This window comes from Mustelus asterias, chromosome 17, assembly GCF_964213995.1.
Source record: "Mustelus asterias chromosome 17, sMusAst1.hap1.1, whole genome shotgun sequence".
Lineage (NCBI taxonomy): Eukaryota > Metazoa > Chordata > Chondrichthyes > Carcharhiniformes > Triakidae > Mustelus > Mustelus asterias.
In genome coordinates, this window is record NC_135817.1 from 70,379,020 (window position 1) to 70,406,089 (window position 27,070).

The window sequence follows — 27,070 nt, forward strand, 5'->3', positions numbered from 1 at the left end:
ATCAACGTTTATTGTCCATTCCTTCAGAAGGTCATGGCGAGTCACCCTCTTGGACCAGTGCAATCATCCCACAGTGCTGTTAGTGAAGGTACAACGCCATAGTCCCAAGTCAGGATGATGTAGGACTTGGAGGAGAATTTACAGGTGATGGTGCTTCCATGCATCTGCTGCCCTTGTCCTTGTAGGTGGTAGAGGTCACCGGTTTTGAAGTTGCTGTAGCAGGAACATTGGTGAGTTGATGTAGTGCTTTTTTTAATGGCACACATTGTTGCCACTGTGCAATGGTAGTGGAGGGAATGAATACTCGAGATGGTGAATGGGATGCCAATCACACCAATTGCTTTGTCCTTAAATGGTGTTGAGCTCATTGAGCATTATTGGAGTGCACTCATCCAGGCAAGTGGAGAAGATTCCATCGCACTCCTGATGTGTTTTGTAGATGGTAGACAAGCTTTGGGGAGTCAGGAGGTAAATTACTTGTCAGAATTCACAACATCTGACCTGCTCTTGCAGCCACAGCATTTATAGGACTGATCCAGTTCAGTTTCTTGTCAATGGTAACCCCCAGGATGTCAACAGTGGGCAATGACAATGCCATTAAATGTCATGGGGAGGTAGTTATATTCTCTCTGGTTTGTCTTTGCCTGCATGTGTGTGGCAGGAATGTCCTTTGCCATTTATCAGCCCAAGCCTTGCTGCATATGAGCAGACTCTTTCAATATTTGAGAAGTCACAAATGGTGAACATTGTGCAATCAGTAAACATGCCCCCATGTGCAACTATCAGTAAATATGCCCACCTTATGATAGAAAGGTCATTGAAGAAGAAACTAAAGATGGTTGAGCATAAGACACAATGCTGAGGAATCCCTGCAGCCATGTGCTGGGAGTGAGATGATTGACCTTCAACAACCACAACCATTTTCCTTTAGACTAGTTAGGACTCCAACCAGTGGAGAGTTTTGCCCGATTCACATTGACTTCAGTTTTGTCTAATAGTGCCACACACAGTTAAATGTTTGATGTCAAGAGCAGTCCCTCTCACATCTCTTGTTTTTTGCCTGTGTCTGGATCAAGAATGTAATGAGGCTAGGAGCTGACTGGCTCTTGCAGAACCCGAACTCAGCATCAACGAGCAGGATATTGCTGAATAAAGGCCACAATAGCATTGTTGACCACATTTTAGGAATCAGAAAAAACTCTGATTGAAGTCATAACTAGCATAAAGGAGAAAGGTTGAAGGTCAATCATCTCAATCCCAGCACATGACTGCAGGGGTTCTTCAGCATAGTGTCTTATGCTCAACCATCTTTGGTTTTCTTCATCAATGACCTTCTTTCCATCAGTTTGCCGAGTAGACTTATGGGGCAGTAATTGCATTGGATGTTGGATTTGTCCTACTTTTTTTTGTGGACAGGACATACCTGGGCAATTTTCCACATTGCTGGGTAGACACCAATGTTGCAGCTGCACTGGAACAGCTTGGCAAGAGCCACAGCTTGTTCTGGAACACAAGTCTTCAGGACTATTACTGAAATGTTGTCATGGCCCATAGCCTTTACAGTATTCAGTACCTTCAATTGTTTCTTGATATCATGCGGCGTGAATCAAATTGGCTGGAAACTGGCATGTGAGATGCTGGGGATCTCCAGAGGAGGCAGAGTTGGATCATCCACTCAGCATTTCTGGCTGAAGATGCTTGCAAATGTTTCAGCCCTGTCTTTTGCACTGATGTGCTTGGCTTCCCCACCATTGAGGATGGGAATATTTGCCATGCCTCTTCCTCCAGTAATTGTTCAATTATTTACCACCATTCATGATTGGATGTGGCAGGACTGCAGAGTTTAGATCTGATCTGTTGGTTGTGGGATTAAGCTCTGACTACTGCATGCTGCTTCTGCTGTTCGCATGCAGGTAGCCCTGTGTCGTAGCTTCTGCATACAATTCTGCTGCTGCTGATGGCCCACAGTGCCTCATGAACTGTGGCAGTTTTTGTTTGCTAGATCTTTTAAAAATCTATCCTATTTTGAATGGTGGCAGTGCTATACAACATGGTGCAGGGTACCCTCAATGTGATGACGGGGCTTCATCTCCATAAGGGCTATGCAGTGGTCACTCCACCAGTATGGTCATGGGCAGATGCATCTGCAACAGGGAGATTGGGGATGACATCAAGTAGGTTTTTCCCTCTTATATACTACCAGTGAGAGACATTAAAGTCTACCACTCAGTACATTCTGCGCTTTTATCACACTCCATGTTTCTTCCAGTTGGTGTTCAACTGGTGGAGTACCGATTCATCAGCTGCAGGGAAGGACGGAGAGAGCAGTGGGAGTCCCTCATAATCAGCAGGAGGCTTCTTTGCCCATGTTTAACCTAATACCATGAAGCTTCATGGGGTCCAACAACAATGTTGAGCCATCTCAGGGCAACTCCCTCCTGGCCATATGCCACTATGCTGCTGCCACCTCTTTTGGGTCTGTCCTGCCAATGGAACAGGACATACCCAAGAATGATGATTTCTGGGACAGCCTCTGTAAGGTATGATTCTGAGTACGAATATGCAGGGTGTTGCTTGACTAGGCTGTGAGATGGTTCTCCAAATTTTGGCCCAAGCTCCCAGATGCAAGTAGGACTTTGGAAGTTTGACAAGGCTGGGTTTGCCATCGTGGTTCCTGGTGCCGAGGTGATCCATTTATTTTCATTCCTTTTAGGCTTTGTAGTTGTTTGACACAACCGAGTGGCTTGTTCAGCCACTAAAGAGTCAACCACTTTGCTGTGGGCCTGGAGTCAGATCAGATAGGAATGGCAGATTTCCTTTGAAAAAGGATATTAGTGAACCAGATGGGTTTTAACCACAATTGATGGTCAATATTACAGAGGCTAGCTTTTAATTCCAGATTTATTAATTAGATTGAAATTTCACCAGTGTCATGTGGGATTTGAACCCGTGTCGTCAAAGCAAGAGTCTGGACCTCTGAATGACTTGTCCAGTGACATTATCACTATGCCACTGCCTAAATCAAACCATAATATTTCCTCAAATTATTTTCTACTTTGTCTCATTAAGAAATATCATTTCAATGAACTGCTGGCATAGTAATAGTGTATAGGTTAGTAGTGGGATATACTGGAGATCAATAATATGATTCATAGCTCCAATGTTCCAGTATGATTATCTTGGCCTTCCCTCATTAAAGGCTAAAAATGTTAGCTGTGTGATTTTTTTAATGTTGAAAGGTTTGGTCTATAATGTCCCAAGATATTTACATCATAAGGTACTCAGCAGGACCAGTATTATATTTCAGCAATTTGTTATTCCAGCTTCCCATCGACAGAAAAAGACAAGGGAAAACCAATGGGGTTATGTTAATTTGAAAACTTAATTACTAAATCTCCCATCATTTTTACAACCGTGTTGCAAAAATTCTCCCCAAAATTGCTTCACATTCCCAGGAATGAACAATAAAATGTTATCAGGGACTTCAAAAAGACACACTGACATACAAAACTAAAACTCTCCTGTAATTTCCCATTCATCCATAGTGCATTAAATTTAATTCAAATCAGGCATCTACTCCATATTTGAACATTGCAGTCTAATTTCAAGATCAATCAATACTCAAAGAAAGAATCTAAGAATACTTGGAACTAAAAACGTTACTCTCCTTAAAAAGCACTCTCGTCTTAATAGTCTTCCCATTTACTTGGATATAGCTCCACTGGCACCAAATCAATTCTTCATGTATGAAACTAGATAGGAAGTGTTGGCAGACTAGTTGACTGTAAAGGACACCATCATCAAGTCCAAATGGGTCAGCAGTCAATTTATTGCTTTCAAAAGAGAAGGGAAGGTTACCTGTAAAGTGAGTAAGTAACAATAAAAGCAGAAAATGCTGGAAATAGTTGGGTCTGGAGGAGTGAAGAACTTTTCAGGTTAATGACAGTGTCCATACCTGAAGGAGAAAGGACTGCAGAAATACAGGGAAAGAATGGTGAAATTAGCCGAGTTGCTCTTTGAAAGAGCTGCCACAGGCTCAAAGGACCGAACTGCCTCTTTCTGTACTGTATTATTATTTGATTCCATGTCAACCAGCAAGGAGAGCATGGTCACGAGGTTTACTGGAGTCACCTTAAGCAGTGCAAGAACTGTGTCTCAAGGAAGAGAGGAGCCTTAAAAAAGCAAGTAAAGGAAGATGGAATAGAAACTGCAGTGACTTGAGATTCAGGCTCCCTGGCAAGAGGTCAGAATAATGGTGGGGAAGGGAAGAAGGGTGTGGTACTTCTGCATGGATGTGAAGGTACAGGCAGAGGGAACATAGAGATACAGAACTGAGGCAATGTTTAGCCATGGAGAAAAATGGTCTTGGAGCAGATGCACTATCCACGGATATAGGGCCCGCATTCTAAATTAAAGTTCCAAAAAGGGAAATCAAAGTTTCTATTGGCCTCATAATAATCCGATCAGATTCCATGGCAAATCACTTCTATTCCAATCGCAGGCCACATTATGCCCACAGCACTTTTGAGCAAAGAAGCCACCTAAGCCAGAGTATGTGCAGGCAATTTGCACAATACAAGACGCCACAACAGCAATGAGATCGATTACCAGTTAATGTGTTTGATTAGTATTGGTCATGGGGTAAATATTAGCCATGAGAGGATTCCTGCTTTGCTTTGAATGGTGCCAATCTTTGACACCCGTGTTAGCCATGGTTGGCACTTACCAATATCTTACATCTTTGCAAAAATAATTAGCATTTCTAACAGCCATGTGACAAAACATATCATGTGTTTGAGTTTGTGTCTCTGTATGCCCCGTTTGTGAGCAGATCTCCCACTCCACCTGACAAAGGAGCAGCACGCTCCGAAAGCTAGTGGCGTTTGCTACCAAATAAACCTGTTGAACTTTAACCTGGTGTTGTTAGACTTCTTACAATACATATCTACAAAGAGAAAGACAGGTGTGTGGTTTCTTTCTTCAATCCAAATCAATTTTGTTGATGAACACACAAGAATAATTTTGAAAGCAAGCAAAGCCTTTGAGGAAGTAAATGAGAAAAGTGAAGAGGAGGGAGCTCGGAAGATAAGTCTGCAGCCTTGGTCTCACACCTTTAGAAAGGGTGCATGGAGGATTACAGTTTAGGTGAATGACAGAAACAAAGGAGCGGGAAGGATACAGAATGAGTGGGTAATTCAAAGAAGTGGTAGAAACAGTGATTTGAGTGAACATATGGTAGGAAGTGAAATGAAGTAAAGGGACATAATGGGAGCAAGTGGATGGCAAGGGAGCCAATGAGACCCACAATTACCCCATAACCACTACTGTAGCCTGTAACCATTCTCTGCCCACCAGGAAATGCCACCTACAATCTGTTACCCAACAGAAAGGGGAAGTTAAAAACATAAAGAAGCTGAAGAGAAGCTAAAGAACCAAAAGGAGGGAGCAAATTGAGAAACAACACAAAGACAGCAGAGACAAGTGAGAGAAGCCATTTTTTGAGAGTTACTGCTTGAAAACCCGCAGAAGGTTGATCAGTTTTAAAAAGCTTACATTTGTATGCACTTAGTGTTAACTTTTGTCCATTATTAACTCTCTACATTTGTAATGGTAACTGCTCATGTAAACATGTATTGTAACTGCATTGCTCCCTCTGTCAGTGAAGGTACTGCAGTGTCCTATTGAAAAGGGAAAGGCACAACTTTCATTTTAAATGTCGATATGTCAATTTATAATGGAAATATCGAAATAAGCAGTTTTTGATTTCAATATGGTAACTCAATTCGCCCTGCCTTGAACCACTCCATCTAAAAACCACACTTGCATACAAATTAGCAGGAGTAAACCATTCGGTCCCTTGAGCCTGCTCCGCCATTCAAGATGACCATGGTCGATCTGATTGTAACCTCAACTCCACATTCCACCTAGCCCTGATAGATTCTTGACTAACAAAGGAGTCAAAGGTTATCTACTTCTGCCTTAAAAATATTCATAAGAAAAACAAGAATGAGGAGCAGGAGTAGGCCATTTGGAGTCGACCCTGCTCCGCCATTCAATAAGATCATGGCTGATTTTTTTTGTGGACTCAGCTCCCCTTACCCACCCATTCACCATAACCCTTAATTCCTTGACTGTTCAAAAATCTAGCTTTGCCTTAAAAACATTCAACGAGGTAGTCTCAACTGCTTCACTGGGCAGGGAATTCCAAAGATTCACAACCCTTTGGGTGAAGAAATTCCTCTTCAACTCAATCCTAAATCTGCTCCCCTTATTTTGAGGCTATGCAGTGGAAGCAACCTCCCTGCTTCTATCTTACCTATTCCCTTCATAATTTAATATGTTTCTATAATATCCCCCCCATTCTTCTAAATTCCAATGAGTATAGTCCCAGTTTATTCAGTCTCTTTAAACTAAAACATATACCATTTCCCACAAAGTTCTCAGGAACATTCAAGAAAGCAGATTCTTTTCCCTTTACTCCCCAGAAATGGTACAGCCGGAAAGCTGCAGCTGTTCACGCCAGTGGGATTCTCTGGCCCCGCTGCAGAGCGCCAAATTCTCCATCTACACCTCATTCACAATAACACGTCCTGCAAGAGTAGACAACAGTTTACCTTGTCTCAACTTGCAGGGTGGCACAGATATTTTGCAACAGATCCAACTCAGCACATTGAAAAGCATTACTATTTTTGCATTTTTACATCACTAACTTCAAGCCCTTAGCTGCTCCTTTAGTTTATGTCCCACAGCTTACAAACCTTAGTAAAGTTAATTTATTTCAAGTTTAGTGCAACATATTTCAACGTGATTTTTTTTTTGTTTGGACACGCTGACTGCTTTAGATGTAGAAAAGGTCAAATATAGTGCTATAAAAACTCAGCAGAACTGGCAGCATCTGTGGAGAGAGAAAAACAGCCAAAACTTTGAGTTTAATGACTTAAATATATTGTTATATTCTAATAAAATCCAATCTGAGTCATTATAACAGATTAAAAGATCCTTCATTTTTACTGGCCAATATATTTTAAAGCACAAATAACTCTTGTATGCACTCACTTAACCAATTTTAGCCAGGACAGCATGATCAGCTACAGCACCAGGAAGTGAAATGAAGAAAATCAGCTAGAATAGCCATTCCTGACCCACCCAAAAAGTTCTATTAAAAGTAAACATGCATCAAAGTTGATCCACCAATGTCTCTACTTTCTCAGGAGGTTCAGGAAATTTGGTAAGTCTGCTTCTTTTTTTTTTAAAACAGATCTACCATAGAAAGCATCCTTCCCAGATGTATCACAGCTTGGTATGGGTCCGGCTATGGCCAAAAACGCAAGAAACTACATCGGGCTGTGAACGTAACCCAGTCCATTGCGCAAAGCAGTCTCCCATCCATTGACTCCATCTCCACTTCCAGCTGCCTCAGAAAAGCAGCCAACATAATCAAGGACCCCATGCACCCTGGACATTCTCTTTTCCACCTTCTTCCGTCAGGAAAAAGATATGAAAGCCTGAGATCATGTACCAACCGACTCAAAAACAGTTTCTTCCCTGCTGCCATCGGACTTTTGAATGGACCTACCTCACATTAAGTTGATCTTGTCCTACACCCTAGCTATGTCTGTAACACTATATTCTGCACTCTCCCTTTTCCTTCTCCCCATATGAACGGTATGTTTGGTCTGTAAAGTGTGCAAGAAATACTTCACACTGTGTACTAATACATGTGACAATGTAAGGTTTAGAGTTGGCTCAATGTTCTCCACAATCAAACAACCTGGCTGCTCATGCTGTGCTGACTTACATTTCACGATCAATCAGGTGAAATACTTGGTGACACCCAACACAGATAATATGTTGGGTGGCATGGTGGCACAGTGATTAGCACTACTGCCTCAGTGCCAGGGACCCGGATTCGATTCCCAGCTTAGGTCACTGCCTGTATGGAGTTTGCACGTTCCCCGTGTCTGCATGGGTTTCCTCCGGATGCTCCAATTTCCTCCCACTGAAAGATGTGCTGGTTAGGTGCATTGACCCAAACAGGCGCCGGAGTGTGGCGACTAGAGGATTTTCATAGTAACTTCCTTGCAGTGTTAATGCAAGCATTACTTTTGACTAAGAAATAAACTTTACTTTATTGCACCCTTGCACAAATTACTGCCTTCAAGAGAACACAGGAAAGGGCAGTACATAAAATCATCACCTTATAAATAAGTTTTCTTGCTTCATGTTGGTATTGAAACATGCAAAGATAATCTTAAGCCATTATGCTCAGTTTCTCAGCAATGCAACTCTTACTTTACACAAGAGCATGAAGTTCAAGATCAGCTTTGTGCAATGTTCGGTTTCTGGTAAGTATTGACAGTAGAAATACTTTGATTCCCGCTTGGGTCACCTTCTGCGCAGAATTTGCACTTTCTCCCCGTCTGTGAGGGTTTCCTCCAGGTGCCCCAGTTTCCTCCCACATTCTGAAAGACATGCTGGTTAGGTGCATTGACCCGAACAGGCACCGGGGTGTGGCAACTAGGGGATTTGCACAGTAACTTCATTGCAGTGTTAATGTAAGCCTTACTTATGACTAATAAACTTTTACTTTAGAAGTGTGATTTCCTTAACAACTCAGTTGAATGCAACCCATGCTAATGAGTTTACTATCAAAGTCTGCTAAACTGCCAATATATTCAATAGAAAGCAAACTACTTTTATAAGATGCATGGTCTTATCACCCTGGGCATTAGTTCATTTTCAAGCAAGAGGGGAAAATGAAGCTTGTTCCACCAACTTCTAGAAACATCACATAACAGGAACACTGGGTTTCACCTAAAAGTGGAGAACTACACACTTCCATGCACTAAACTCCATCTGTCACAGCTTCACCCACACACTTAAGCAAAATCCCGTTGTAATTTCCTGCACCTGCAACAACCAACTGTGCTTCCTAACATAAAAGCACCATCTGCAAATTTGAATATACAACTCTGTCTTCCTTCATCATTCTGTTGGACTTTAACCTGGTGTTGTGAGACTTCTTACCGTTCCTTCATCTAAGCCAGGGATGCGGTGAAAAGCTGGAACCCCAGTAGAGATCGCCGGGTAAAACCACTAGTTATATCCTGTCAGAATACACTGCTTTATCCCACCCAGCATTTATAAGGCTACCTCCAACTCTGCGTGCTTCCATTTTTGCAAATAATGATGGAACTTTAACTGCCTTCTTTATAGACAACATCCATCAACACACCCCTATCCATGCTAGTAACCTCTGTAAAAATCCTAACTAGATTAGTCTGATGTGATCAATCCTACACTGGGCCACCTCTCCGATCAGTCCACAGTTATGTGAGCACTCGGTTACTCAAGCCCTGATAAATTCCTGTAACTTCCGAACAAGTGATATTATACTGGACAGGTCTGTAGCTTCTCATTTTCTCCCATTCCTTCTGAAATAATGGAATGACATTCACAATTTTCCTGTCCAGAAGGCAACCTACAGCTTTCAATACCCTAGAGTCGAAAACATCAAGTCCTGGAAGCTTGTCTATTATAAGTCTCATTCTGCATATTCCTTTTCAAATTCCCATTTTGTTACACTGTTTTTTTTTTTAAAAGCAGTTTTACCGGAATAGGAAGACCATCACCGGAATAGGAAGACCATCACCGGTTTCCATTTGGGAGAGTCTATTTTAGTTTGACCTATTGCTTCATTTGTTGACAGTGGTGGCTTTACTATAAAAGTATATCTAATGGTTTTGTATTGCACTATATATTTCTTTGTCTGACAAAATATAGTTCAGCCCAGATTACAGTCAATTTATTTCTCATCCTTTCAAAGTTTACCTTACTTTAAATTAAAATCATGGCCCTCCCCCTGCTCTCTCCCAAACCTAATATCATTTTATGGTCAGTATTCACAAAATGTTCTCTTATGGTCACAGAGTTAACAAGTTCTGGCTCATTACTCATCTCTAAAACCAGGATGGTCTGTTCTTTTATCATTTCGAAGACACTGTTCCAGAAAATTGCCCAAATGAATTGAAGGAAGCAGCTGCCTTTTTGACTTCTACATCTCCTAGCCTGTGAAAAATTTAATTTCGCATTATAATTACGCCACCTCTGCTACCGTTTCCTGAGCTTCATATTAATACATTTCACCCCATCCACTACATCACTTTTCAAACATCAGTAGACAACTCCCAGAATCTTGCATTCTTATTCTACCGAGTGTTGTCACAACTCGATCACCTCACTGAAATCCTTCCATTCTACTACTAGATGTGTTTCATCAGTTTTGCTGCTCCTTCCCCAGTCCTTTCTAAAGAACTTACAGCCCAGAATGCTTAACTCCCAGTCTTTATTTATTCATTCGTGGGACACGGGGGTCGCTGGCTAGGCCAGTGTTTATTGCCCATCCCTAATTGCCCGTCAGAAGGTGGCAATGAGCTAGCTGCATTGTTGAACCTCTGTGGACCATGTAGTATCGGTACATTCAGTGCAGTTAGGAAGGAAGCGCCAAGATTTTGACTCAGCAAAGTGTAGGAATCACAAAATAGTTCCAAATCAGGATGGTGAGTGACTTGGAGGAGAAAAGATACAGGTGGTGGCATAAGTGTGCATCGGCTGCATTTGCCCTTCTAGGTGGTAGAGGATGCAAGTTTGGAAGGTGCTGTCAAAGGAGCCTTGGTGAGTTGCAGCAGTGCATCTTGTGACTGGTATCACTACTGCCATTGTGTAACAGTGGTGGAGGGAGTGAATAGTTAAGGTGATGGATGGGATGTCAATAAAGCAGATTGCTTTATTCTGTATGGTGTCCAGCTTCTTGATGTGTTGGAGCTACACTCTGAGGCCTTTGGAGAGTATTCCATCATACTCCTAACATGTGCCTGGTGATGGTAAATATTGGGGAAAACTTAGTGGAATCATTAGAATTTCCTCTCCCATTATGATGATAATACACAACCATAACTGGTCAACAAAACCTATATAATATTGTAAATAAATTTTAGATTTCCAGGAAATGTTTCCAATTAATTGCATTCTCTGGTGTCCCATTATTGCCACTATGATAATATTTTAACACCATACAAACAAATGTAATCTTTCTAACTCAAAGCATTGGTGCAATATTTCTGTTTGGAAAGCAGCTGTAAAACATTGTCCCCATAGCCCAGTGAGCAGTCCATGATAAGCCACAGTATGAGCAATTTTTAAAAATCATTCATTCATGGGATGCTGGCGTCACTGGTAAGACCAGAACTTGCTGCCCATCTTTAATTGCCCTCAAGAGCAGTTCAGAGTCAACCACATTGCTATGTGCCTAGAATCACATGTAGGCCAGACCAGGTAACGATGGCATATATCGTGCCCTGAAGGACGTTAGTGAACTGCATGGGTTTTTACTGACAATTGATGACAGCTTTTACAATTACTGAGATGAGCTTTCAATTTTTTTTAAAATTCCACCAGCTGCTATAATGGAATTTGAAGCCATGCCCCAAATTATTAACTTAGGCCTTTGGATTACTAATCCAGTGACACTACCACTATGCCGCTATCTCCCTGTGAGATCTCAGCTTTAAAGAGAGTTTGCTGATCTCATTTTGTCTCAGTATCTCTAAGGAAAGAAGCAGAATCTGCTCAATCCCTGTTCATTATTAGACTGCTGAGAAAAGTGTATGAAGTACAACATCAGGCAAGATCTATATCAGGCTTAGCTTTACTGATTGTTTTGTCAAATAATGTGCTTCCGTGTAAACACCAGAATTTTGCATATAAAAACCGCCACTTGGACAAGACATGAGAACCACAACTGCCCAAAAAACATCCCTCAAGAGCGAGATCCCCTTTTGTTCTTGTCCCAAATTACATAAGGCACCATTATTCACTCAACTAAATTTAATTTATTTTGTTCTCATTTTGGGCTAGTGCAACATAGGCAAACTTGGATAAAGGGATGTGATACTGGTTTATTTATATTTAAATAATAATTGGACAGAGAAATAGAATTGCATACTTTTATAGATTTAAAACACCAATAACCTTAAAAGATGCTTTGCCAGAAAGCAATTTGCCATAAGATTAGAGCAAAAAGATTTTACAGCCAAAGGTCACATTAGTCAACCTCAACATATTCCATTTAAGATTTTGCCAAGTGACAATGCTGTTACAGATGGAAACCTATAATGTAACACAGACGTATCATGATGCTACAGGAATTCATGTTATATTGCACCAAAACTGCTCAACCAATGCTTGTCAAAATTTCCACGCCCTGGGTGGAACTAGAATAGGACATAACCACAATACTGCTTTCCAGAATCATAAGATTCAGTGCTCAACTCTGCACTAAATTACCTACCTTGAAACAGAGACATTTTAAGACATGGAGCCAAAAACTGAGAAAATCAACCCTTTGTGGCCAAAAGGAACACTGAATCTCTCATCATCCAAAATATTTATTCTAAGAAGAGCACTGAAATTTAAATTCAGTGGCCTCCACGTGTGCCAGGACTTTAATATCATTCACACAACAGAAGATTTTTGGTTCCCATCCAACTGTGTTTTCTGCATCTCAGTCAGGTTTACTACTATCCTGCCTACATAAGCAGCCAAATGGGACCAAAAATTGCCACAAATCAATTTACATCATATCAACAGCGTTGACCTATTTTAAGTGAATTTTATCTGATTAGAGATTAGAACTGCATTAAATCATTAGCCTCCTCCTCCGCGCCCTCTCCTATTATGGCTTAAATCAGCATAAAATTGAAACTGTTCAACAAAACCAAAAAGCCTCTGGATAAAAAGTAATTTAAGCTTTTGCTCATGTTTGCACAAGACACAATATAATTTTGTCAACTTATAACGCATCGTCATTCACAAATCTCACCACATTGCTTTCATTGATAAAGATCCTTTCAAATTCTTCCACTGGCATTCAAGGATGCATTTCACTGTAGTCAAACCCACAGTCCTCTGGCATCAGTACCTAATCTTAAATGTACACATCAAGTCTCGATGAAACATGCAGCAACACTGTGGATACTGACAAGTCATATGCAATTAAAGGAAATCTAAGTACGAGGGAGAAAGGAATAAAAGAATGGGAAGAGGGCAGGAAGGAGGCTTGTGTAGAGCAGTTGGGCCAAATGGTAACTCCACACAATTCTACATAATAGAACACAGACTGAGGTTATGACTACTTCTGAGGAAAAATATGTTATCTGAGGCACCAGAATAGTCCCAGTGAAATAAAACTTGCAGTTTTTGAAGACAGTTTATTTATCAGACAAATTCATCTGCTGAACCAAATAATATTGAAGAAATCTGTCAAAGCACATGATCAATAGTCAATTAATGCTGAGTGTGCTCCAATCGCTCTGTTTATCAGCTATTCACTGGGCAAATTTAATTTTCAAAGTACACGAAGAGGTGGCAAATAGAAAACATGCCTCAGAATTTGAAGTAGTATCTTCAAGCAACCATTCCAGAATTTCAATAGTTGAGTGTGATTTTAAAATACATTTAACATGAATTTGATCATACAGGTCATCTCAGCAATGTTGAACTGTGTCAGTGAGACTGCATATACTTTTAGTCAGTCAGCAATACTCAATTCGAGTTCATCTTTAGATTACTGCATTATCAGCTGTGCCCCACAGATTGGTTTACAATGTGCAATTTATGGATAAAATGCCCAAAATTCAGATGGCATTTACCACTTTCTTTCGATAGCGCACAGTTCTGCAGTACAAACTTAAATTCAATAGAAAGGCTTACTCTGTACAGACTCAAAAAAAACCTCGAGTCAAATAAGGGTTTCGGGACCATAATCTACCAGGAATTTGATCCCTTAAGTGTGCAGAAATCCTTTCATAAATGTTCAAAATACATAAACATTATGCTGATAAATCAAAAACTGCTTGTTCATTAGCTTTCCAGCACATTAGCTGTAGATTTGGGAGATGATGGTATACTGGTAATCACTGGACTTGTAATCATAGAATCCCTATAATGCAGAACAAGGCCATTTGGCCCATTGAGCCTGCATCTCCAACTATCCCAACCAGGCCCTACCCCCATAATCCCACATATTTATCCTGCTAATTTCCCTGACAATAAGGGGCAATTTAGCATGGCCAATCAACCTAACCTGCACATCTTTGGACTATGGGAGGAAACCGGAGCACCCGGAGGAAACCCACGCAGACACAGGGAGAGCATGCAAACTCCACACAGACAGTTACCCAGTTGGGCAGCACAGTGGTTAAGGTCCCAAGTTCGATTCCCGGCTTGGGTCACTGTCTATGCAGAGTCTGCATGTTCTCCCTGTATTTGCACGCTCTGGCTTCCTCCCACAATCTGAAAGACCTGCTAGTTATGTCCATTGAGGGAGAATTTAGCACGACCAGTGTACCTAAACGGGTGCCAGAGTCTGGCGACCAAGGGATTTTCACAGCAACTTCATTGTAGATTTAATGTAAGCCTACTTGTGACACTAATGAATAAACTATCACACAAAGCCAGAATTGCACCTGAGCCCCTGGCACGGTGAGGCAGCAGTACTAACTATTGTGCCACCCAGTAATCCAGAAGAACAGGTTAATGCTCTGGGACACAGCTTCAAATCCCAGAATGGCAGCTGGTGGAATTTAAATTCAATTAATAAAATCTGGAATTTGAAAGCTGGTCCCGGTAACGGTGATCATTGTTGTAAAAATCTATGTGGTTCACTAATGTTCTTTTTGGGAAAGAAACCTACCACCCTTATCGGGTCTGGCCTATACTCTACCACAGAAAGCAATTGAGGCTAAAACATTGTGTGTTTTCAAGAAGGAGTTGTATATAGTTTTTGGAGCTAAGGGGGTTAAAGGATAATGCAGGAAAGCGGAACAGGTTACTGAATTTGATGATCAGCCAGTACAGACGATCAGTTGGATGAATGGCAGAGCAGGCTCAAAGGGCCAAATGGTACTCTTGCTCCTGTTTTGTCTGTTTCAACATGTGATGTTAACGTGGTTGATTCTGAACTGCCCTCGGAAATGGTTGAGCAAGCCACTCAATCCCAGGATAATTGGGGACAGGTAACAAGTGCTAACTTTGCCAGCGACCCCCACATCCCATCAAATAATACATGTTTTAAAATTCTGCCTACACAAAGCAAAAGCTGGATGCTCCTGCAAAATAAAGTTACTTCCTAAACACTGCCACTTCAACCAAAACACTTCACAAACAAAAAGCAAATAGCACTGCGCGTTCTATTTCAATTTGGCAGGTCTTCGATGTTGTAAGATAATGGTTTGCACAGTGGTAGTCAAGTCTGCTAAGCATAATCACATGTGGCTCAGTCCCACTGTCATGGCAGCCTCAACTGCATACAAAGACAGTGGGCTGAGAAAGTGCACGATTTGCTGACCTTTGTTTTGTCTGGACTGACTTCCTGTTTCTGCTCACCTTGAACTAGTCAGCATTTTTGCATGCTTGCTTGCCATATGTCGACAATGTAACATTGTTGATAGTGTCTTAAAGTACATTCGATCTTGCTTCTGCACTCGATGTCGGACTGCCTGACAGTACTTGTTCAATCGAGTTGAGGAACTGCTGGTTTTTATCTGGGTATGCAGCATAGCTGATATTGATACGACTACAGCATTTCCATTTTAAATTTAAAAACTTCCAAGAATTGTATCCTCACCCTGGCGCACACCAGAGAATGATGTGTGTCACAGGCAGCACCGTGGTAGCCGTGTGTGTTGAGAATGCTGTTCAGAGAGTCACGATGATGATCAGATCCAGCTGGTGCGAATGCCCTGATCTTGGATACCTCCAGGACAACTCATGGCATGGATTGTTTTGAAAGGTGTCAGTTACACAAAGCTCAAGTCGTCTCTGTAAGTTCTCATTATCTTTCCCAGACCATCATGTCCAAGGCAGGAGGCCATGCCTCGCGGTCCGTACCCACTAGTGTTTAAATCCCCAAGAAGGTAAAAGATGTTCTGACTTAGAGGCTCTGCTGATAGGAGAGACAAGCTCCTCATTAGAACTGATCTTTCAACTCTGTAGTGGAACACAGTTTTGAGGCATAAATATTTACATGGCTAACTGCCTGTTTGATTTGGGGGGCAGATGGAGAGAACATATTCCAAAACATTTGTGGGGAGATGTGCCAGGGCGTGGCAGGGGGATGCACCCACACAAAGAGCAAAAACTCAAAAAGGTTGGGAGAAGCAAGAGATAAGTGGAGGTAAGAAGTGGCATATGTTGTTCTGAAAACACAATATTTAAACCATGCCAATAACCTGTATCTATAGTTATGCTTAGCTAATGTTGAGAAATTAGGTAAGCATTATGCTGCACTTCTGCTTTCTCTTCTTACTGCTTTTTTCTCATATTTCATTTTTCTCCCCGAGGTAACAGTACTCAAAATATTAAATACAAAAACAAAATACTGCAGATGCTGGAAATCTGACAGAGGAAAAGCTCAGATAATCAGGCAGCATCGATGGAGAGAAACAGTCAACATTCACTTTGATGACTGTTTCAAAATATTACACCTTGAATGAACCGGATAAATTATTTCTGAACTGTATTTTTAAGGAAACCAAGGTTCCCTTTATACAGTTTACATTTGTACTGTATTGTTTACATTTTTCCAAGCCAATGGCCTAGGTTTTGGGATAGTTGGAACTGAAGCTATCAGTGCTCGGCATTATTATGGTGGAAGTCAGATTTTTGCACCCACAGGAAAACCAGGAAACCCACGTTTCCCGATTCTTTCTGGATTTTCCACCCGCGTCACCATTCTGTCTGACAGCAAGCATGAACTGAAAAATCGCCCCTAAAGAAGTCTTTTGCCAGAGGGAAGTTCAAGGGAAAAAAAAATGCACCTCAAAATTGTTTCATAGTATAAAGGTGTGATGTGACAAATACAAAGTTGGGAAGCACTACTTTATAGCAAAACCTTCACCTTGCTTACTCATTTCCTCTTTCCCTGCCAGGTGAATGTATAATAGTTTTCTTTCATTGATAGACTCGCTGCGAGTCCAGTCTCTCACGGGGTGACCCCTCTGCTCTCGTGGGGAACCTATGGCAGTGTTCAGTCTACCCATTCCACATCACTAGCAGTTTTTTTTTGCAAGTGTCATCAATCAGCTGAAACTCCATGCACATGACCCTGACATTCAAGCTTGCAAATCGAAAAGTTGACTCATCCCCCAAGTTAGCCCATTCAGATGGTATAAGTCCATTTATTGAGCAGAGACAATAAGCTCCAAGCACCCACTGAAGTCCAACAGGTCGACATGATACATCCAGTGTAGGTGAAGAAAGTTAACATGCACTTGTTGTGTACTAATTTGTGTCCCATTTTTAGCCTGCACAGCAATGTACACAATGTGTATCACAGATTTGTTGTGCAGTTCTGCCCTCACATATAAATAAATATGCTAATGACACTGATTTAACTGACGTGATTTTCAAATTCCACCATACAAGTTTAAAACTCAGATGTAATAATATCTAAATTACATGCGCTCTGTTCATTATCACTGGCACAAAATTCCACTTCCAAGAGCATTTAGATACACAAGCAAAGCTTTCTACCTTTAAATACTTCATGACTTTAAACACTTCTATCAAATCTCATTTTGCCTTTTTTGCTCTCAAGTACACAGCTCCAGCTTCTCTAGTATATCCCCATAACTAGAATCCTCAATTCTGGAAATATTCTAGCAAATCTCTTCTGTATCCTCTGCAAACTTTTCACATCCTTCCTGAATTGTGATGCCTAGAGTGGAACAAATATCACAGAATATCTGTGTTACAGCACAAGAGGCCGTTAGGCACCTTGGGGGTGCCATCCCACATAGGAGTAACTTACTTAGTGCCAATCCCCACCTTCTCCCCATAGTCCTGCCCGTTCTTCCTTTCCAAACAACAATATTATTCTCTCTTGAATGCCTCAATTAAACCTGTCTCCACCACACTTACCGGCAGTGTATTCTAGGTCCTAACCACTTGTTGCATGTAAAGGTTTTTCCACCCATCACCATTGCTTCTTTTGTGTTTACCCCAGTCCAACGCCGGCATCTCCACATCATGACTCCTGTCACCCAGCCAATTCTGTATCCATCTTGCTATGTCCCTTTTATTCCATGAGCTACAACCGAATAGATTTCGGAAGTTTAAGTACACCACATCAACAACAATACCTGCATCAACCTTCTGTTACCTCAAAACTCCAGCAGGTTTGTCAAACACTATTTTCCCTTAACAAATCCAAGTTGGCTTTCCTTCATTAACTTGCATTGCCCAAGTGTCTATTAATTTTGTTGCAAATTATCATTTCTAGAAACTTCCCCAACATGGATTTTAAACCGACTGACCTGCAGTTGCTGGGATTATCTTTACATCCTTTTTTGAACAAAATATTTGAGCTGAGACTTAATTAGCATTTCACATAATTTTCGTACACCTTGCCTTTATTTATAAAGCCCAGAATCCCATACCTGTCCTGCCGTCAAAGATTTGTGCACAAACATCACTAAGTCTCATGCTTTTTACACCCTCTTCAAAATTGTGTCATTCAGCTTCTACCGCCTGCCTTCATTCTTCCTACTAAAATGCCGTGTGTCTGCCCATTCCACCAGTTGTCAACATCCTCCAGCAGTCTATTGCCGGCACTTCTTCCTCAATGCTTGCTAACTTCCAAAATCAAGTGATATGCACATTTTGAAATTATGCCTTGTGCACCCTGGAGTGTGTGAAGGAAGCTCACAGGTAGCATTAACTCATACAGTATGTCTAGCTACTGTGCTGTATACTTAATATATAAAACAGAACACAGATTTTACAAAATGTTGTAATGCACAAATTAGGAGACTCAAATTTGGACAATTTTATAGTATCCTGGTTCATGTTTAGTTCACATTTCTAAGTATAGAATCACAGTGCACAAGGAGGCCATTCAGCCCATCGAGTCTGCACCCACCACAATCCCACCCAAGCCCCGTAACCCCACCTATTTACCCTGCTAATCCCCCTGACACTAGGGTCAATTTAGCATGGCCAACCTTAGACGCACATATTTGAACTGTGGGAGGAAACCGGAGCACCTAGAGCAAACTCACAGAGACACGGGGAGAATATGCAAACTCCACACAGACAGTTACCCGAGGCCTGAATTGAACCTGGGTCCCTGGTGCTGAGAGCAGCAATGCTAACCACTGTGCCATCGTGCCGCCCTAAAGTAGTAGTAAGAGAAGCACATCAGTTTCTTACGTGGGGCAGAATAAAAGGGAGTTTTACATCCAGCGTAGCAAAATGCTCCAAAAGTATTCTGTACATCAAATAAGTTTATCATGTCATTTGTCATATCCTCTGTTTGATTAATGCAACACAAGCCGTGATGTCTTCCTGTGCCAGAGTGCTTTACGAATACAATTTATTGTTCCTGTAAAAGTAAAGTTGACAAAACCCCATTCTACTGCCTTTGGCCTAACTCATCTTGTTCTGGCAGCACGTTTTGACACTCCTGGCAACTGTATTAACTCTGCTTCTGCCCAAAGTCTGATTTAAAGCAGCAGCAGGTATTTAAAGACGACGAGAGAAATAGTAACATAAAGTTCTCCCGACCCAATTAAAAGCACCTTATGAGATACTGCAGTACCCTCAGCCTGGAGGACATTCGAGGCCCACCTGCCTTCACTTCTGACTTTCTGCAGAGTTGCTAGGTCAGAGTTGCTAGATCCCTGGAATGAAGAGCTTGTCGTATGAGGAACGGTTGAGGACTGTGGGTCTGTACTCGGAGTTTAGAAGGATGAGGGGGGGGATCTTATTGCAACTTACAGGATACTGCGAGGCCTGGATAGAGTGGACATGGAGAGGATGTTTCCACTAGTAGGAAAAACTAGAACCAGAGGGCACAACCTTAGGCTAAAGGGATGGCCCTTTAAAACAGATGGGGAGGAATTTCTTCAGCCAGAGAGTGGCGAATCTGTGGAACTCTTTGCTGCAGAAGGCTGTGGAGGCCGGGTCATTGAGTGTCTTTAAGACAGAGATAGATAGGTTCTTGATTAATAAGGGGACATGGGGTTATAGGGAAAAGGCAGGAGAAAGAGGATGAGAAAAATATCAGCCATGATTGAATGGCGGAGCAGACTCGATGGGCCGAGTGGCCTAATTCTGCTCCTATGTCTTATGGTCACACAACTCTCAGCTTCTGTGCCGCTTACTTGGCAAGGAGAGAGGAGGTTAGTGGAATTGCAAGCCAGCACGGTTACTTTGTCTTTTCTAACTCTCCAGCACAAGGAGACAAGACAATGCTTGTAGGAAGCAGAGTTACACTCGCCTCCATAAACTTAATGAAGCAGCTTGGTAGATGCCCTGCCACCTTGCCTGCCCCTCCAAAGTCACCCACGTTTCCACCACAGCCCTCCCCCTGACCCCTGCACTTTCCCATAGGGCAAGCCTGGCCTCCACTTGGAATGACCGAAATTAGTTCAGTGTGTGGAGAAACCCGCATCCCATTAGTCTGTTTTGCAATATTTCTAAGTGTAATCACAAGCAAGATGTTGCTTGGCATCATGACAAAATTTAGCGACACAGATTCAGGATTCTATTTTTATATAGAAATCACCCAGATTTGCAAGCTATCAAGTAAAGACGATACTTTCAAACACTGCTTGACAATACGTTCTTAAAGTTTACATTTTCCATTACACCGTGATCCGAACAGCAATAAAAATATTCTGGAGGTATTCCTCGTTAAACATTTGGGAAATGTCTAAAGCAAACAATCCAAACTTCAGGAGGATGCATTTCTTTCAGGCAATTCACATCTGACTGTCAGCAGTACAGCTCATAATGACCACATCCGCTTGGTAATAACATCCTTTTCTTGGGGCCATCTTATGGGTAAAAAAAGATTCTGTCTGGTATGCATTAGATTTCCTTTATTTTAATAGGTCCATCTCTAATTCAAACATTTATCAACAAGTTTCAAACTATTCTACTCTTCAGAAAAAAAACAAAAGGGATACAGAATCATTCTTTTGCCTTCCTCCTCCTTCCCATACTAAAGCTTACTAGAGGACAGAGGTTTATTTTAGGCTGTTTGCTTAAATTGTGCATTTCCTTTTTCCTGTCCGTGGATCTATCTTTCAGCAGGAATCCAAAGACAATCTAGGCTAAATAATGATGAACCACTTCTGCCAAGTCTTTTTATTTCTGTTGTTTATTAAATTCAAGTTAATTGTAGATTTTCCAAGCCATGGCTATTTTGTCCTCTTTCCAATGGAAAATGTTTATACTTCCTGTGCAAAGAAAATATACTTTTCATCAAAAATAAGAATGTTTAACTTCCTTTTTCTACCTTTCACTCCCAAAACAGTGTAACCAGATGTGCATGTATAAGCTAGAGGCAGGAAATCACTCGTCGTTCCATTTTCAGGGATAGGGAGCTTGTATGCTGTTCATACATGGAATTCAGTATTACAGAAAGCCTGGATAAAACTAGTACATTGCATAACTTGGTGGTACTGTTGAAGAGAAAAACTACATACATATTAAAAATCATGCATGCGCAACTTGTGATTTTAAGAATCTGATATTTGCCAAAAAAGATTTGTAATGCGGAGAGAGATCCTAATCTATTCTGATGACATTTCACTCCTGAACATTTTCTCTGCCGGCAGAGAAGTACAGGATTTTCCGTCACTTCCGAGCTTGTGCAGCATTCTGGCAAAATCTGTCACTTGGGATACACTCTTCTATTCTAATTTATTAAATCTGCACAACTCCCTAGCTAACTCAGTTTCCCCTTTTTACTTCAAAATGACAGTTTTTTTTAAAACCTTAGCTTTTGCACCACCTTTATTATGGTTTCAACTTGAATGGCATTCTGCACTACAAGCCTTGGTCCTTCCAGGATATCTCAATTTTGAAAAGATAACTCCTTTCAGCTACTACTTTAATTCACTGAAGGGACTTACACTTGTATAATGCCTTTCAAAACTCCAGCATGCCCCAAAGCACATCACAGCCAATGAATTATTTTTTAAAGTGCAGTCACAGCTATCATTTTGTAGGCAAACACATTTTGGTCCCGCAAACAATAAGCCTAATGACAGATGGAAGGACAGTACACCAGGAGAACTCCCAGCTGTTATTCAAAAAGCACAATTAAATCTTTTATCTCCTCCTGATGGGTCTCTCACAGCTTAACATCCCATTGAAAAGATGGCTCCTCCAACAGTGCACCATACTAAACTATCAGTTTCAGTCCTATGTTCAAATCCAATAGGACTCCAACCCATGATCTTCTGACCCCAAGATAAGGCTGAGGGAAATGCTACTCACTAAGCTATGTTGACATGTGACAAAACAAGTTTTTTTCCCCCCTCACTTTCCAGTCTGTACAAATGCTTCAATGACAAGAAATGCTGCAAACACCAGTTGCATAAACACGTTTGGGCAAAAAGTTTGATAATATGGGCAGAGGAGAAAAACTGGCAGTGCACTGGATTCTATTCGGATAGAGTTACAAATGAAGTTACAGAGTAAGTAAACCAGAAAACAACACACCAGTAAAGCAGCCAATCTGCTAACTGAAATCAACTGTACAGAGTAGACAAATCTCGTTTAACAGTTCGAATAGCAGGCATCAAGCCACAAAGAACAAGTTCAATTTACAATAGTCACCGGAAAGAAACCACGAATAAGACTCGAGTCAGAATCATTCCTGGAAGTGCTGTTGCATAATAGCAACATTTTAATAAGAGTGGGCTTATTCAAGCTTGTGCCAACAGTTCAAACACCGACCCCAGTGCAGTGCTGCTTTGCGATGACGCTCAGAATTAACTACCATGACGTTGTTATAGTTTGCAGCTGATTACCAAGAAATTCTACAGCCGGGACTAGGTCTCCATATTTATGCTTCCCAAAAATCATGGCAAAGGAATGTTTTCTTTTATAAAGGCTAGGTATTGACGTCTTGCTCAGCTCAACTAATCATTACACTTTACAGTCTGCACACTCGGAATTGGCTAAAACTCCTTCAACAGTTTTCTATTTACCTTCAACAATTTGATACTTCATAATAACCCACTCCAGTAACTTATTCAGAAGAATTCCTGTCCAGTTAGTTTTAACGGAGAGAAAATGAACACAGTTTTAAAAAGGTTAAAAAGAAAACACCAAATGGGTTTGAAACTCGACAATTTCATCACCGGAACCCACTCATTTAAGATATTTAACATGATTAAAGTCCACGGACCCACACGGAAAATACCAGAATGACAGTCAGTCAGTGTGTGAAGGCATAGGAAGAGAAATATTAAAAGAAAAAAGGCAAAACATTTCGGATGCTGCAAAACAGCTGAGCTTCTCCAGCATTTGCTGTCCTTAAGGAAAATATTACATTGCTGCAAGTGTTTGGAAGTGCTGAGAAAAGTTGCATGCTGATTTGCACTGGAAGAAAGGTGTGGAGAGCATGAGATGCCAGTGCTATGATGATGATGATGATAATAGTTATCTGTCTGTCTGAGTGGGGCTCCGTGAGTGAGTCTGTGTGAGAGTGTGTGTGCGAGAGTGTGCGTGTCTGAGTGAGTGTGAGAGTGAGTGTGTGTATATCTCTGTCTGTGTGTGTATGAGAGTATGTATGCGTGTATGTATCTCTGTCTGAGAGTCAGAGTGTGTGTATGTATATGTGAGAATGAGTGTATGTATGTATGTGAGTGTGTGTATCTGAGTGAGTCTGCGAGTATTTATGTGAGTGAGTGTGTATATGTCTGTGTGAGAGTCTGTGTATCTGTCTGAGTGAGAGTCTGTCTGTATGTATGTGTGAGTGAGTGTGTACTTCTGTCTGTCTGTGTGTGAGAGCCTGTGTGTGTGTTTGGCGGCGGGGGGGGGTGATTTCCTTTTGCCACCTACCTATCCTGAGACTGCTCCTCGTACATCCTCTCCTTGCCCTCCTTGAAGAGGCGGATGGCCCGCTTGGACTTCTTCATCAGGCTGTCGATGTAGATCTTGAAGTACTCGTTCTCGCTCAGCACCTGCATGCGCTCCTCGTACTTGGACAGGACCAGGCGGAGGTGCTGGTAGGTGTCCGGCAGGATGTCCAGGATGTAGGGCGGGCTGTTCTTCAGCTGCAGCTTGGAGTTCTGGCACAGCCTCACCACCTTGTCCATCAGCTTCCAGGTCTTCTCCACCATCCGCTTGTCGGCCGCCTGCTTGGGCGGCCCCACCGCGTCCTGGATGGCGTCGATCAGCCCCAGGATCCGACCCTTCCTCACGTTGCTACGTGGATTCCTCGGCGCCGCCGCCATGTTCCTGACCCCCCCTCTTCTCTCTCTCTCTCTCTGGTACTTTTCTCTCCCCCGCCCCCCCCCCCCCCCTCACTCTGCTTCAGGAATATAAACACCACCTCTCGCCCCCCTCAGGACTCAGTCCAGAATTAGGCCTCCAGAGCCGGCCTGAGGGCTGTCTGACCGCACCATGTGCAAGGCGTTTATGTCCTGAGAGGGAGCTGGGCTGTGTGTGTGTGTGGAGGGAGGGGAATTGTTTTAAAGGCCCGGACGGGAAAGGCCAGCCCCCTCTCACCAACTCACTCACACACTGGGACTGGGCGAACTGCACACAAACACCCCGAGCGGGCAGCAGGCAAAACACAGCCCGGGGAGGGGAGGGGAGAGGAGGGGGTGGAGCTCCCGGCCGGGCGACTGCCCCCAATCAGCCCCGCCCCTCTCCCACTCCACCCCCGCCAATCAGCGTCCGGCCTCCCCGCCTCGACCCGCCCCCTTTCCCCCTTAGCAACCAATCACACTCGGATCTTTCTGATTGACGTGGCGCCAGAACCAATCCCATCCGGTATGCTCTGATTGACGGGTCGGGCATCCAATCAGAATCGTAACTCCTCTGATTGAGGGCTCGAGGTAACCAATCGCAGCGTCTCTCGGCGGAGGGGGGTGGGGGGGGGCGACCCTGCCCGATGTTGATTGGCGGTTCGAACAATGGCGAGGCGGAGTGAGCCGACCAATCGGGTTGAGGGAAAGACGGCATCCGGCTACCATTGGCCCATTGGCAGCCCGGGCCTGACCAATGGAAGAGGGAGCTGGCCCCAGCAGCTGCTCAGGCTTGGATGATTGACAGGGTTGGGGAGGGGAGGAGGCGATACGGGGCTGATTGACAGCTCAGCTCCCCCACGGCCGCTCCTCCCGCTGGGTCTTTAAACCTCAGCTCGAGTCCAAACACTCAGGACTTTGCAATGCCCGGTGGGGGCGGTTCTTTAAAGATGAGCTCCATTGATTAAAAAAAACGCGTAAGTTAAGCTGATGCCCCGCTTATTTACATCGCGGGGGGATCCAATGGGAGTGAGGAGAAGGGTTGTAAGCAATGGGAGTGAGGAGTTCCGGACTGGTGCTCATCCAATCCGCACCCAGGCGGCAATTTCAACTCCCCGCTGCGTAACAGAGACTGTGGTATTTGCTACCAAATAAACCTGTTGGACTTTAACCTGGTGTTGTGAGACTTCTTACTGTAACAGAGACTCACAGGGGAAAGAGCCCAGCAGCTCGCTCACTGCATCACATACATCAGGTTGGGTGGGTTTTTACAACTTTTACAGATGCACCATACAAAGCATTCTTTCCGGTTGTATCACAGCTTGGTATGGCTCCTGCTCTGCCCAAGACCGCAAGAAACTACAAAAGGTCGTGAATGTAGCCCAATCCAACACGCAAACCAGCCTCCCATCCATTGACTCTGTCTACACTTCCCACTGCCTCAGCAAAGCATTCAGCATAATTAAGGACCCCACACATTCTCTCTTCCACCTTCTTCAGGAAAGAGATACAAAAGTCTGAGGTCACTTACCAACCGACTCAAGAACTGCTTCTTCCCTGCTGCTGTCAGACTTTTGAATGGACTTACCTTGCATTAAGTTAATCTTTCTCTACACCCCAGCTATGACTGTAACACTACATTTTGCACTCTCTTGTTTCCTTCTCTATGATCGATATAGTGCACAAGAAACAATACTTTTCACTGTATGTTAATACATGTGACAATAATAAATCAAATCAAATCAAACAAAAGTCTGAGGTCATGTACCAACTGACTCAAGAACAGCTTCTTCCCTGCTGCTGTCGGACTTTTGAATGGACTTACCTTGCATTAAGTTGATCTTTCTCTACACCCTAGCTATGACTGTAACACTACATTCTGCACTCTCTCTTACCCAATTTTGGCCTTGGGAGGAACTTCTTCACACAAAGGGTTGTGAATCTGTGGAATTCCCTGCCCAGTGAATCAATTGAGGCTACCTCATTGAATGTTTTTAAGGCAAGGATAGATAATTTTTTGAACAGTGAAGGAATTAAGGGTTATGGTGAGCAGGCGGTTAAGTGGAGCTGAGTCCACAGAAAGATCAGCCATGATCTTATTGAATGGCGGAGCAGGCTCGAGGGGCCAAATGGCCTACTGCTGCTCCTAGTTCTTATGTTCGTATGTTCTCTCGTTTCATTCTCCATGAATCGTATGCTTTATCTGTATAGCGTGCAAGAAACAATACTTTTCACTGTGTGCTAATACATGTGACAATAATAAATCAAATCAAATCAAAATTATATTCAATTCACCATCATTTTAATTGTAACAATAAAAAAGAGTGCCTTGCACCAAATTTATAACCAAATCCTAAACCAATTTGTCAATGACCTCATCTGTGTGGGTTTCCTCCGGGTGCTCCAGTTTCCTCCCACAGTCCAAAAGACCTGCTGGTTAGGTGCATTGGCCATGCTAGATTCTCCCTCAGTGAACCCACACAGGCACTGGTGTGTGGCGAATAGGGGATTTTCACAGTAGCTTCATTATAGTGTTAATGTAAGCCTACTTATGACATTAATAAATAAACTTTTTTTCAATAAAACTACTACTTCGAAAATCTTCCCTCCACAGCTTTTTTAAATTCATTTGTGGGACATGGGCGTCGCTGACTGGCCAGCATTTATTGTCCATCCCTAATTGCCCTTGAGAAGGTGGTGGTTAGCTGCTTTCTTGAATCGCTTCCAACCACATAGTCTCC

The 27,070-nt window shown here is 42.4% G+C and overlaps 1 protein-coding gene across 1 annotated transcript in view; it reads right to left on the reverse strand.

Annotated features, from left to right (window-relative positions):
* The window catches only part of cblb (Cbl proto-oncogene B, E3 ubiquitin protein ligase), a 177,013-nt gene extending 152,680 nt beyond the window's left edge, over positions 1-24,333 (reverse strand). Inside the window, exon 1 of the mRNA XM_078232936.1 lies at positions 23,920-24,333. Within this exon, the coding sequence (XP_078089062.1) occupies positions 23,920-24,314 (395 nt within the window). The 5' untranslated portion in view covers positions 24,315-24,333. The remainder of the gene's footprint in view (positions 1-23,919) is intronic.
* Positions 24,334-27,070: the final 2,737 nt, after the last annotated feature.